Source organism: Falco cherrug, chromosome 6, assembly GCF_023634085.1.
Source record: "Falco cherrug isolate bFalChe1 chromosome 6, bFalChe1.pri, whole genome shotgun sequence".
Classification (NCBI taxonomy): Eukaryota; Metazoa; Chordata; class Aves; order Falconiformes; family Falconidae; genus Falco; species Falco cherrug.
Window position 1 is genome coordinate 74,474,731 of NC_073702.1, and position 12,068 is coordinate 74,486,798.

At 41.3% G+C, this 12,068-nt stretch overlaps 1 protein-coding gene across 19 annotated transcripts in view; it reads right to left on the reverse strand.

The window, feature by feature from the left end:
* Window positions 1-12,068, reverse strand: part of DTNB (dystrobrevin beta) — a 214,930-nt gene that overhangs the window by 187,863 nt on the left and 14,999 nt on the right. For 12 of the 19 annotated variants that reach the window (XR_008732692.1, XR_008732691.1, XM_055713175.1 and 9 more), the window contains 3 exons: window positions 9,198-9,265; window positions 5,183-5,263; window positions 2,986-3,199 (listed from right to left, as the gene is read on the reverse strand). The exons of 1 other annotated variant lie outside the window; for it this stretch is intronic. Coding sequence is in view for 13 of the 18 variants with exons in the window: in XM_055713175.1 (XP_055569150.1) it covers window positions 2,986-3,199; window positions 5,183-5,263; window positions 9,198-9,264 (362 nt within the window). In the remaining 5 variants the exon portion in view is untranslated. Of the gene's footprint in view, window positions 1-2,985; window positions 3,200-5,182; window positions 5,264-9,197; window positions 9,266-10,273; window positions 10,467-12,068 lie in introns of those variants that run through there. 6 more of the 19 variants (XM_055713170.1, XM_055713171.1, XM_055713184.1 and 3 more) reach the window with 4 other exon arrangements.

A 12,068-nucleotide genomic window follows, 5' to 3' on the forward strand; every position in this document is an offset into this window, starting at 1 on the left:
TTCCAGAAAAAACAAGTGACTAAAGCCATCAATGTCTCCTCCTTGCACAGGTATCCTATGGTGCCTTCAGATATTAGGTCTGCTTCTGTTGATGTTCTGTTTATTAATCAAACAGAAAAAACAAAACAAAAGAAACCCCAAACCTCCTCCCCCTGCAATCTGGCAGAGGTGTAGTTATTAAGCAACTTGCCAAAATCTATTTTTGTACCAATGCTATTCAATCTGATGAATTGCATGACAAAAGGAAAAAGGGCAAAACTTTCAATGTGATTTTGAAACTCCTGTAACCATCAGGAATTCTCAGGAGCGGAACTAGAACTAGGATGCTTGTTTAAAAAGACTGGGGCTGCGTACATGAGGCTCGTTCCATTTGCCTGAAGAAAGCCTCATCCTCTATGCCTTCCTCACCAGGCAGTGTGTAGCAGATGTCCACAGCAACAATGTCCATGTCAGTCTGCCCACTGATCCTGACTCAGACTCCCAGCTGGCTCATCATCCATCCCCAGGCAGAGCTCCATCCACTTCAGCTGCTCTCTCATGTAAAGGGCAACTCCCCCTCCTCATCTGTCCCTCCCGAAGAACCCGCTGCAGCACTCCAGTTGTGTCAGCTCTCCCACCTCGTCCTCTGTAGGGGAATCAGACCTCTCACTCCTCTCGTTTGTTTCCCATGCTGCAAGCAAGAGCACACAGCCACCTCAGAGAGGCACCCAGTCATCCTGATTTCCCAGAAGAGGCACGAGAGCTTTCTGTGTGATGCTGCATTTCCTTACGTATATGCATATGCTTGAAGTAAGCCCTTACCAGCTCTGCCGATTATGAGGTTCCTCCTAATCACATCACACTTTGCTTGCCAACTCACTTCCCGATAGAATGGTTTGGGTTGGGAGGGACCTTAAAGATCATCTGGTTTCAACCCCCTGCCATGGGCAGGGACACCTGCCACCAGCCCAGGCTGCTCAACTTGTTTGTGCTCATCCTCTCCCTCACTGCAGGCTGCTTTATTACCAGATACAGTGTGGTTTGATACTTACAACTAAAAAAAAAAAAAGTTGGAGCAACTAAACCCACTGTCAAATTAAATGAGATTTCTAGAAACAACGAAGCAAAAACCTGACTGCTCTGAAACAGCAGGATGGGGCAGGCAATGAGCTGTTCCTCTGGGATGCCAGTAACGGGCCAGGGACTTTGGAAAGTCATGAGAGGCTACTGGGAAAAACTGACCAGGATTAAACTGTCAAACACCCATACAAAGCTCTGAGGGAAAAAGGAGCAAAGAATGTCATACCACAGGCATTGCTCCTCACTACTCACCACTGATGCAGTACGACCCATCGCTTCTGCACCATGATCAGTGTTGAATCCCACTGAAGCATTCATTGTAAGCGTCCTTCATAGTTACTTAAGCTTTAGCTTAAGTATTTCCATGGAGAAGATGCTAGTCAAATATTTGATTCCTGTACCTGTTTGGTGGAATGCTAACGACTTTGTGATGTTTACCACCAGCACCATGTTGTAAGAACCTACTGCACTATGTGCATTCAAGCAACCACACAGCTACCCCAGTGTTGCAATTCCAGCACAGATGTGTACGGGTTTTCTTCCTAGAAAATAAACGTCTGCCATGTTGACGAACTCCTGGAGAGGGAGCCTCAGCCCTGCCTCTCCTCTTATGCTTGGTTCTCCCACTGCACGATGCAGCCCAGCATCCCAGCTTCTGTCTCAATCCCATGTGCCAGGCAGAGGAGCCTAAGGAGAAACTGTTGTACTGTGCTGGGATCAAGGGTGCTGCTTGGGTTCCAGATGAGGCAGGACTTGTAGGGTTGGGGGCAGTGGGGGAAAAAAAACATACCTCTAAATAAAGCCTCAATCTTTTGAGCCAGCTCCCCAAAATGTGACCATTTCTGGTTTAAAATTCTTTATTTTCTGTCTCAAAATAACTAAACCCATCAGCTAACCCTGACAACATGTCTCAACTAATACCAAATCAGAAAAATACACATTTGATTCCGTTTTCATAGCAGTCTGCCTGCTCTGAGCTTTGTGTTGTTTTCAACTGCCCTTAGCGAGACAGACTTTTTGGAGGGGGAAAACCTGGCTTCAGTTTGGTGACAATAAGAAGTAGTCACATTGGGAAAGGATCAAAGCCTGGACATTACAAACAGACCAACTATTTGGCATATTCAGTGCTGCAGATTGTCTTTGGTAAAACTCCTCAGCCTCTGTGACAGCATCCTGGCCACAAGCAGTTCTCTACTGCTAGGACAAAGGGCAAAAGCCGAAGAAAGACAAGACTGAAATAATAGCTGACTGTGAGAAAAATAAGACAAAAAGCAAGGAATAGTAAACATCAGTGAAAGATCTGCAGTTGCTACTCAGAGAATCCAGACACAACTACTCAAGAAGATTAGCAGACCAAACCCTGAAGAAAGAGGCTGCAAAAGAAACTTATAAAACAGGACACCAGGAAATGCCTAGACAGTACCCTGAAGGAGAAATCAAGTTTTTTTTCCGGCAAAGAAATGAGAATTAGCCTTTATGGGGTCACAGCATGTTAGAATGGGATGCAAGCTGACTGTTAAAACAAGGTAGCATTATAAAATGGTCTTGTTGATCAAGATTCAATAACACACTTTCACTTGTTAACACAGTGCTATACCACAATGAGGTTAACAATGTTCTATCACAGTCTGCAGAACACAGTTTATCTTCAGTTCAGCTCACAGCAGTCTGCAAGTTCCAGAAGGCACTAACTCATCTTTCTTAAGAAAGCAATTTTTAAAGCAAAGTATTGCTGCTGTGACAATGTCAATCTCTGCAGGCACAACTATGATATTAAATACATGTGTGTGTATGTGCAACACACAATTTCTTGAACTTGAGAAATAGCATGCGGACAGTTTGCCAGAGACTCATGCAGTTGTTGGCTGCATTCATCTAACTAAAAGAGAAAATTAGTTTAAGAATACAACTAGAGGAGTTACTAGCCTGTCATATGCTGCTATCATGAAGTTGAGGAGGAGGCTGATGGATTGCTCTACACTGATTTGGTGAGTAGAAGGAAGGCGTTTGTTTAGCTGGTAGTAGATGGATGAAATGATTGTTTCTAGTCGAGACACGTTGATCTCTGTGTTATGATCCAAAGTGTTAAGGCCATTATCTCGGAAGGCTTCAATCATATTCCAGATATCAACAAGATGAACTAAAAATAAAGGAAAAAAAATTAACTTCTATTCTGTAACGCATGCAAGCTTACTTTTATGGTACCGTTTCTGAACGCTAGGTTAGCTTTTATTTTTGAATGAACAGTTACTTATTTGTAGTCAAAGTGAGAGTCAGACTCTTGAAATTCATACTTATAGTTTGTGTCAGCTGGTTTAAAGTAACAGAGTAGAGCCCAGACATCTTGTGTGCCTTTTATTCCACCCTTCAACATCTGGGTGCTCAGGCAGAAAAACTTCATAAAGGAGAAAAGTTATCTTCCATCATCATGCAGTGCGTTTTAGCAGAGTTAGGTATTTTTATTCGAGAAAGGCATCAGCCATATTCTAAATCCACTACAAACTGGTTATAATAATTTTGAACATCCTCATGCTGACTAGTAGTTCAGTACTGAAGGAGGAACTTGATGTTCCAGTTAAACTATGACGGGATCCAGTTGATCCAGTTGCCAAATCCAGAGCATAATACTTTGTAAACACAGGTCTAGAATTCCAAAGAGTTTCCTTAAATTACCCTGCTGTATCTTAGGGCATATCTAAGAAGTCTTAACAACATAGAGAAAAAGTTTCCCAAAACCACAGTAAGTGATCTGCAGAACCACATTATTTATGTTTTTAAATATTTCAGAGCTTGAAAGGTATGCATGATAGTGGGAGAAGGCACCTAAGGATCAACAGTAATCCATCAGTCCAAACTGAACATGATCCAACAGTTACAAAGGACAGACTTATTTGCTAACTTCACATCTTTTGTTATCTTCCATAACCTATAAAAAAGGGTCTGAAGTAAGAGTGTGACCTTCAATGTTTCTTACATAAAACTCATCTTCATATTTCTTACATAAAAACCACACAATAACGAAAGCCAAGCTACCTAGTCACGCCAAGCACATGCCCCTGGATCACCCTGTGGTCCAGACAAAGATCATAAACGCACAGCCTCATCTACACATACACATATGGCAAAGGTTACTCAAGGCATATGCATGGCATCAGTGAACTGGGTCCAAAGTGTGCACTGTACTATAATCAGCACTTTTTAATACCTCTCTCTGCTGATTAACAGAGCTTTTGAATTCAAAAGCATGACTCAAAGACAAGAACCAACACTTTTCCATAGGAATGAAGAAGTTGTAAGCCATCCATCAAATGAAAGGCACTGTGCGGACTGGCCCAACAGCCCTACGAGACACACATGCATCCTGTGGTCAGCTACAGTGCTACAGAGGAGCTACAATTTGCAGCATGCAGGCACGCAAGTCCTCTGCAGGACTCCTCAGCTGTTCTCCTGTCCTCTTCCACATGAGACACACAGTAATTCCACTTCACTGGAAGGAGGGACCTATTCCAGCATACATCAGTGTTTCGCTTTCTGCTGCGCCTGACGCAACGGTAGCAGAATGCAAAGTAGCATCACTTATTCTCCCTTGGATTAGTCTTTCTTTGGTGAGCTCTCCAAGGGTTAAAGGACCATGAAAGAGAATGAGAAAACTTACACTGACTAGCATGGTATGAACCTGAAGGATTCTTTATGGTTGCTACATTTCACATATGCCACCACAGTCAGATCCAGACACTTTCACACTAGTGACTGTATTATGCATCACCAAAGTCATACCTCTGCCTGGCTGTCAGGTGGTTTGCAGTATGCCCTGATGGAACAGGAGCTCAAATAGCTTGAGATGCCTGCATCTGACACTGAGGGCAACTGAAATATGTCCAGCTGGCCCATATATTTTAAATTTTTGAAACAAAGAACAAAACTGAAGATATTCTACAGTATTGGACAAAGATCGCTGCCTCTTTTTAATTATATATGTAATCTCTGTTTAGTTTAAGTAACAACTACCATTTTCTGATAAAATGCTTGCTTACTCTCACTGTACTTAAAATTGACATGGGTAGAATATTTGAAACAATCATGCATGAGAAGTTCTTGAAGATAAAGAGTAATTATAACTTACGATTACATCTTTTTTGTACAAACCGCAGCTTACAGGCTGTTCGATACGTTGAAAGTCTGATGACATCAAAATTCTGTGCTCCTATGAATAAAGAAAAATTTGTGTTTTTCTTTCCTCTATAACATTCAGCTTACCCCTGAGAGATTTACTTAAAAATGGTTTGAGTGTTTCTTCACATACATCATCTTTGTCATACAAACGTGACAAAGATTTTCATTACGTATGTCATGGTAAAGTGATTTTCAGCAGTGTATTATAAACTGACCTAAGTTTGAGACTTGTACGAGTACCTTACAAGGAAGCAAGAATTAAGTGGTGAGTGGGTAAGGAAGAGGACTGTGCTGATGTTGGAAGACACGTACACAAAAGATAAGAGACAAAGAAAAGGTGGGGTTAGTACTGCTACCACCTTCTGCACCACAGCCCCTTCAGGAGCATGCTTTTGGTCTCCCAAATAGATCCAAATCAGTAAGAAGCAGAAGAAAAAGCACAAAAACATAAAAAATAATAAAAAAAATAATCTTCACCAACAACCTCCCACTTCAAGATGTGTGTTATACCGTCAAACAATCCCACATCAGGAAATATTTGAATGCCATTATCTATCACTAGCCTGTACATCTACTAGTTCCAGCAATTACTCTGAACATTACAAACCTGAGCAATTTCAGAAAGTTGTATTAACCCTCTACCAAACAGACCTGCGTACCTCCTATACTGACCAAACGAGAGCATAAATGATGTGGGGATGATAAATGATACTGAAGTCCAGTACTGATCATTTGGAAGCAGCCAACAAGTCAAGTCTTGAAAATCCCATTAATCTTAAACCACAATGCCATTTAAATGGCTCACAGTTCAACAGCATTAGCAGCTATGTCCTAAAATCAATATAGTTCTAAGGTGTAGCCTGAAACAATCCAGTTGCACATGAGCAACAGCACAGATGCACATGGCTCCTGCAACTCTTGTTTTCTCACAGGAACGCACAAAAGCAGGCTCTGCCGCAGTCTTTCATACTTCTCTCAAAAGCCAGAGCCTAGATGAGTAAAGAACTGAGAAACGGGCACAACTGTGACTTGCAGAATCCAGACTTCTCAAAGATACTTAAAAACAAAAACCCAAGCCCACATCCTCCTAAATAAAGTATCAGGTTGCTGTATCAGGGGGTCTTGCTCAAAGACGGTAACTTATTCCCTCCTATGTTCTGAATTCAGAAACCGACTTGCAAATACCTCATTTGAATTACCTTTGTGTAGGCATCCACTGACTCACAGCTGCAAATTTAAGAAAGTCTTCTTGGCTTTTAGATATTTCATCACAATTTCGCAAATACAATGCCAAAAGATCTCTTAAGAACAAGCAGATGCATGTACTGTGTCTTGAAAGTGACATACAAGGATTATCTCTCTCCATCACTGATGTAGGCTTGAAGGTAAAAAGGTGCTCAGAAGATCAGTGAGGGGGGTGACCCACTTCCCAATTCAAGGCTCCCCATGACGGCTTACTTCAGAGTGACACTAGACTAGCCAGCACCTGAGGAGCGTTCTTCTGCTTTATAGTATGGCGCTATAAATTTCAGTGGATTATTTCACAGCGTCATCTTTAGAAAACTAGTCTCCGATACTTCAGGAAAGTACTTGCCTAGGTAAACATAGGCTGGAGTATTCAGATCCAAGGCTACAACAAAATAGCTCACTTCATATTTTCTACGCAGTATTCTTTCAAAACTCTCAATTAGGGTGCATACTTCTATCTTTCACACCAGAGAGCACACTTCCACAAACCGTGAGTCTTCACAAAATGCTCTGACTGTATAAAATATATGTATACCAATTTATACAGAAAATATTTACATATACATAAAAGGTCATTTAACAGCTACACGTAGAAACAGAAACAAAAAGGAAAAGTCATCCATCTTCTGTTCTCATCTTCCTGTGTCACATTAAAGCTTTTGTATTAAACAAGGCCATTCTTTTAAACTATCAGAAGATAAAGTGGGACGTGTTTTCGAGACAATCTCTATCCCTCAATCATGGAATGGATGAGGCTGGAAGGCACTGCTGGAGATCACCTAGTCCCCTCCCTGCTCCAACAGGGCCTGCCACAGCAACTTGCCTGACTGTATTCAGTTGATTTTGAGTATCTTCAAGGATGGAGACTCCACAACTTCAGCCGGCAACCTCTCCCAGTGCTCAACCACCAACCACCCTCACAGTAAAACTGTTTTTTCTCGCAATGAGATGGAATTTGTTGCGTTTCAGTTTGGGCCTGCTACCTTGTATCCTGCCACTGAGCTGAGAAAAGTCTGGCTCCATCTTCTTTATACCCTTCCATAAGATAAACTCTGTACGTATACTGCAGTTCAGAGAAATCAAGAACAGCTTACACTGAATTCTTGCCTGTCCGACAGCTCCGTAAGCACTACTAACGCAACACCCCCACATCACTGGGTAGCACACCCAGCGTGGGTGAATGCCAAGGTCTACTCTCATCTCACCCGAGCAGTTACCTAAACACTTCAGCAAATCTGCATGTTGATCAACAACAAATGGTCGCGGAAAGCATCGATTTTACACATCACACATCTACCCTGCATATGAAGCTCACCTAGAAAGGAAACCATTTGTGTGTCCACTTTATAGGGAAACATTCTAACACAGGGGAGGTGAAGCTTAAGACCTTAAGATTTCTCATACTGATATGCTGAAGAGCCTTACAGAGCAAGGCAGTTAGAACGTCTGTACACCAGCACTTTCACTGATAATGAACAGCAAGAACCACAGCTGCAAGAAGAGACACCTTGCCTAAAGACAATAAAAGTTCTGAATATTTTCAACAAATTAGCCAAAGCTAAGAACTAGCAAGACGTCTGTACTAAATGATCACAAGATGACTGTAACACTTTAAAGTGACAAGGCAAATGTAATATACTCTGATGCACCAGTCAAAGCATTGCTACTGGAGAAGTACGTTTGTCATTTCAAAAGGTTCTAATGAGATTTCACCCAGGATATCATGCACAATTCAGTGACCTTTGCTCAAGTAAAGCTGAATAGAGGCAGAGAAGACCAGGAGATGAGCTATACATCAGGGAGGCTGCAGGAGTTAGTTTGTGCTAGATGCTGAACAAGCCAAAAAGGGACAAGACTATAAACTCAAACACAAAACAAGTTGGAAAGATGGGGAGAAATACTAAGACTGGTGTCACATGAAAGGAAGCAGATATAAATTAGCCAGGAATAAAACTGTTCCTGAAGTTATGGGACACCTGTAACTGCCATAAGAATGTTAATCTGGAATTCCTTCAACAAAATAGCACGAATATAGTATTGTTTTAAGAAAGACCGTCACCAGCCTGTAACTAATTACAGGACACACTTGACTAACATAGGAACTTCATTCAGTCCTGCCTTCCCACAGGAAAGTAAAATAACATGATGCCAAGGAAACATACAGTCTTTTACTTCTAACTGCACCTATCTTTTTTTAAAAGGCTAAGTCTCATTCCTTTACATTATATTATCTCTGGACAGGCATTTGATTTCTAGTAACAATTACAGCCTCTCTTTCAGAGAATGGTCCTGTAAAAAAATAAAAACAACCCAAAACCAACACAACCACCCCCCAAGCATCTCAAACTGTTTCTCTTCTGAGTCACACTAGCATTGTGGTGCAATATTTTTATTTTTTTAAGGTTAAGGACCTGTCTGTTGTAATTATTTATTTCAAGTTTTCCCACAAACTTACTTTAGATATTGCCATATATGAGAAATGTGAATGTTCCTTAAAAAAGGAGCTTCACAAAACCTAGCAGTGAATGACCTTTCAGGCAGCTGCGACTCATCTCTTGTGTTCTCCTCCTGACCAGCACCCAGAAGCACCCAGGATGCTTTTCACTAGATGAGGCAATAGTCTTGTGGAAACGAGATGCAGATGATCTGGTAAAACTATCAACGTGAAGCTCTCAGTAAAGAATAAATGACATTATGTCTTCAAATTTCTTACTTACTCATTTCCATGAACAGCTGTCTCTTCTCTGCCATTGTCCTCCTCCTCTTCCCACTCTCCTCAATCATTCTGAAGACAAAAACGGCAAACACTGTTTGTGCTAGAATTTTGTTACAAGAGCAACTTACTGTGAACAACATTATTTTATCCCTCAACTGGAACAGTTTGATTATATTTGGTAAACCAAAAGACCAGCAGAAAGACAGACATCTCTTCATAACGATCATGTTCCATAACGGACAGATAAAAATCTGTTAACAAGTCTGAAGCGTAAGTGCTGTACAGTACGGGAAACATTCATTCTCAACATTTTAGTTGCTAATATGAAGTTTGCAGAACTCAGAGCTGCATACATATACATATAGCAATATTGTGTAAAGAATCCCTTCCGGTTCAAAGCGATTTTGTTTGCACAATACAAAGCAAGCAAGACCTCGCCACGACCAGCTGAGCCAATGTACAGATTTGCACTGCTGGTGCTCAAAAGGAGAAAGCACATTGTATTCCTTTCCCTGGCTGACAGAGGTCAATAACATCTCTCTTCCTTGCCTAAGGTTCTTGTGGGGATGCTGGGTTTGGGGGCAGAGGGTTCTCCCGGCTTTAAACAAAACTTGCAAGGCTGCATTTAACTTTCAAACCTGATGCCTGAGGTCAGATCCAATTTGACAGGGAAGTAAGGGCCTTAAATATAATTAAGGTGGAAAGGAAAAAAAAACAGCCATGTTGTTTGGTCACACAGGGCTCCCTTTCTCAGGAAAGCAGATGAAAGTAGTAACAACAACATGGTTGAACTGATACACCAAGGTAAGGAGGCACAGGGACAATTTAGTACCTCATATGGGTTGCTTCATTATATAATCCTAAAAGACAAACGCTTAAATTTAGTCAACTCCAGCGAAAAGAAAGCAAAATTAACTATGAACATAAAATTTCACTTAAAATTACTAAATTACATTATTCTTTTGTTATCAGATTCACCAACTCTTTAAATATTTTTTAAACATCTAAATAAAAAAAGGCAAACTATTATTCTACAATTACACCAGAATCTAACTCTAAGGGAGTTAGTCAGCTCACCCTCATGCAACATGGCAGGACAGATTTCATCAGGCTTAAATGTCAACCAAGGAAAAGCAAGTCGTGTCTTGGCACTTCACACACACTCTGATTAACAGTTTCCCTCAGCAGTTGTCCATTGCCTGTTAATTATTCTCTGGTGAAGATGCTGCAACACATTCATCTTGAAAGCCACCAAAACCTTTTTCCTCAACTGTTCATAAAAGGAAAATAAGTGTATGGTGATATAAAGTAATCTGCAAATATATTTTCTTATTTTTTTCCTAATAGGAAAATTAGCAAAACAGAAAGCCATACTCAGAACCAACATGCTTCTGTATTACATTTTTAAAAGGAAAAAACCTCAATAGCATTGTGCAGATTTTTTCAGCTTCCTAAAATAAATTTTATTAAGTTAAATAAATATATGCAAATGGGATGTCTTATCTTCTCAACCAAGGTTCTTCACTATGCATTGTCTCGAGCTGTACTTCACAGGGGACTGGAGCAGCTGTTCACAGAGCTGGGCACTGGGAAATGTCACCCATGTGATGCATTTTGTTCACCCACAAGTTCCAGCTATCCTCATACAATGCCCCAGACCTAAGAGTTTTTTGGAGCTAACTAAGATTCTCTTTATTTCCTCATCACTTAAAACATGCACGCCATCTTGAAGAATGCCCATTACTGTACCAGTCGTTAGCTTTACTTCAAGTGCTAGCGCCACTCTAAATGCCACAACAGATGGACTCCAGCAGGTAAATTAGTTATTTGATCTTTTAAGTTGTTTTTAGTAGAGACTCCATCAAGACACAAGGGACATCATCTGAATCTTCTACGACACCAAAAAAAATCATCATGATAGTATTATACCTTGTCCTTGGGCTTCAGGTACACATGTCCTTCACTCCACCTTCCAAACCCCCTGTTTCCAAGCCAATCTCATTTTTCTGCAAAGCTGGAACCAGTCCCTGGGGAACTTGCCTCGCACCAGAGTGGCAAGACAGAGTGATACTAGAGATACCGTAACCATCATTTCTCCCAGCAATTACCTACTAGAGCCCACAGACTCCAGCTAAACCCATGGGAGAGGCCTCCTACTCTGCTTTCAGAGAAGGCACAGAGACATGCTACCAACCAGCAAGGAAAAGCAGATGGCAATGCCAGATACTCCCATTCACCACCGCCACTCGAGAGGCTGTGCAAGTATCACAGATGAGGCCCAGGAAAGGACTAAAGGCTCAGATGAAGCAGGGTGTAAGACTAATCCTGTATATTAAGTCTGCAATTAATTTTGCTGCTCTGTGCTAACATGTACATTGGAAGTCACATCAAGCTTTTTCCCCTCAGACACCTCACTGCCTTGCAGGTGTCAGGATTTGAGTTTTCTAAGAGGTCATTCAAGCTGCTTGGGCCATGGTCATGGAACACTATCATACATAACCCATAGCTCAACAGGTTAGATTGAACAAGACATATACTTTTTAAAATTTTGAAGGAGCTAGCATTACCCTTCATGATCTCTGCAAAGCAAATGAATGAATTAGATGTTCATCCACGTCCTTGAAGTGAGACCTGAATAACTTAAAGTGGTCTCTCCATGATTATGGAATGCTGCAGGGACACATCAACAAAGCCCGATTCACCCATAGCTCTGGAATTATCTTGTACAGATTCTTCAGGTGCGGTCTCAGGAAAATCATGTCCCAAGGAACATTGCCTCAGGACCTCCTCCATGTCCCCTGCCTTTCTTGAAGGGAGCAAAAGATTTGAAATTTGCATTAGGCGAGCAGCTCAACAGTCACGTACCTGCTCA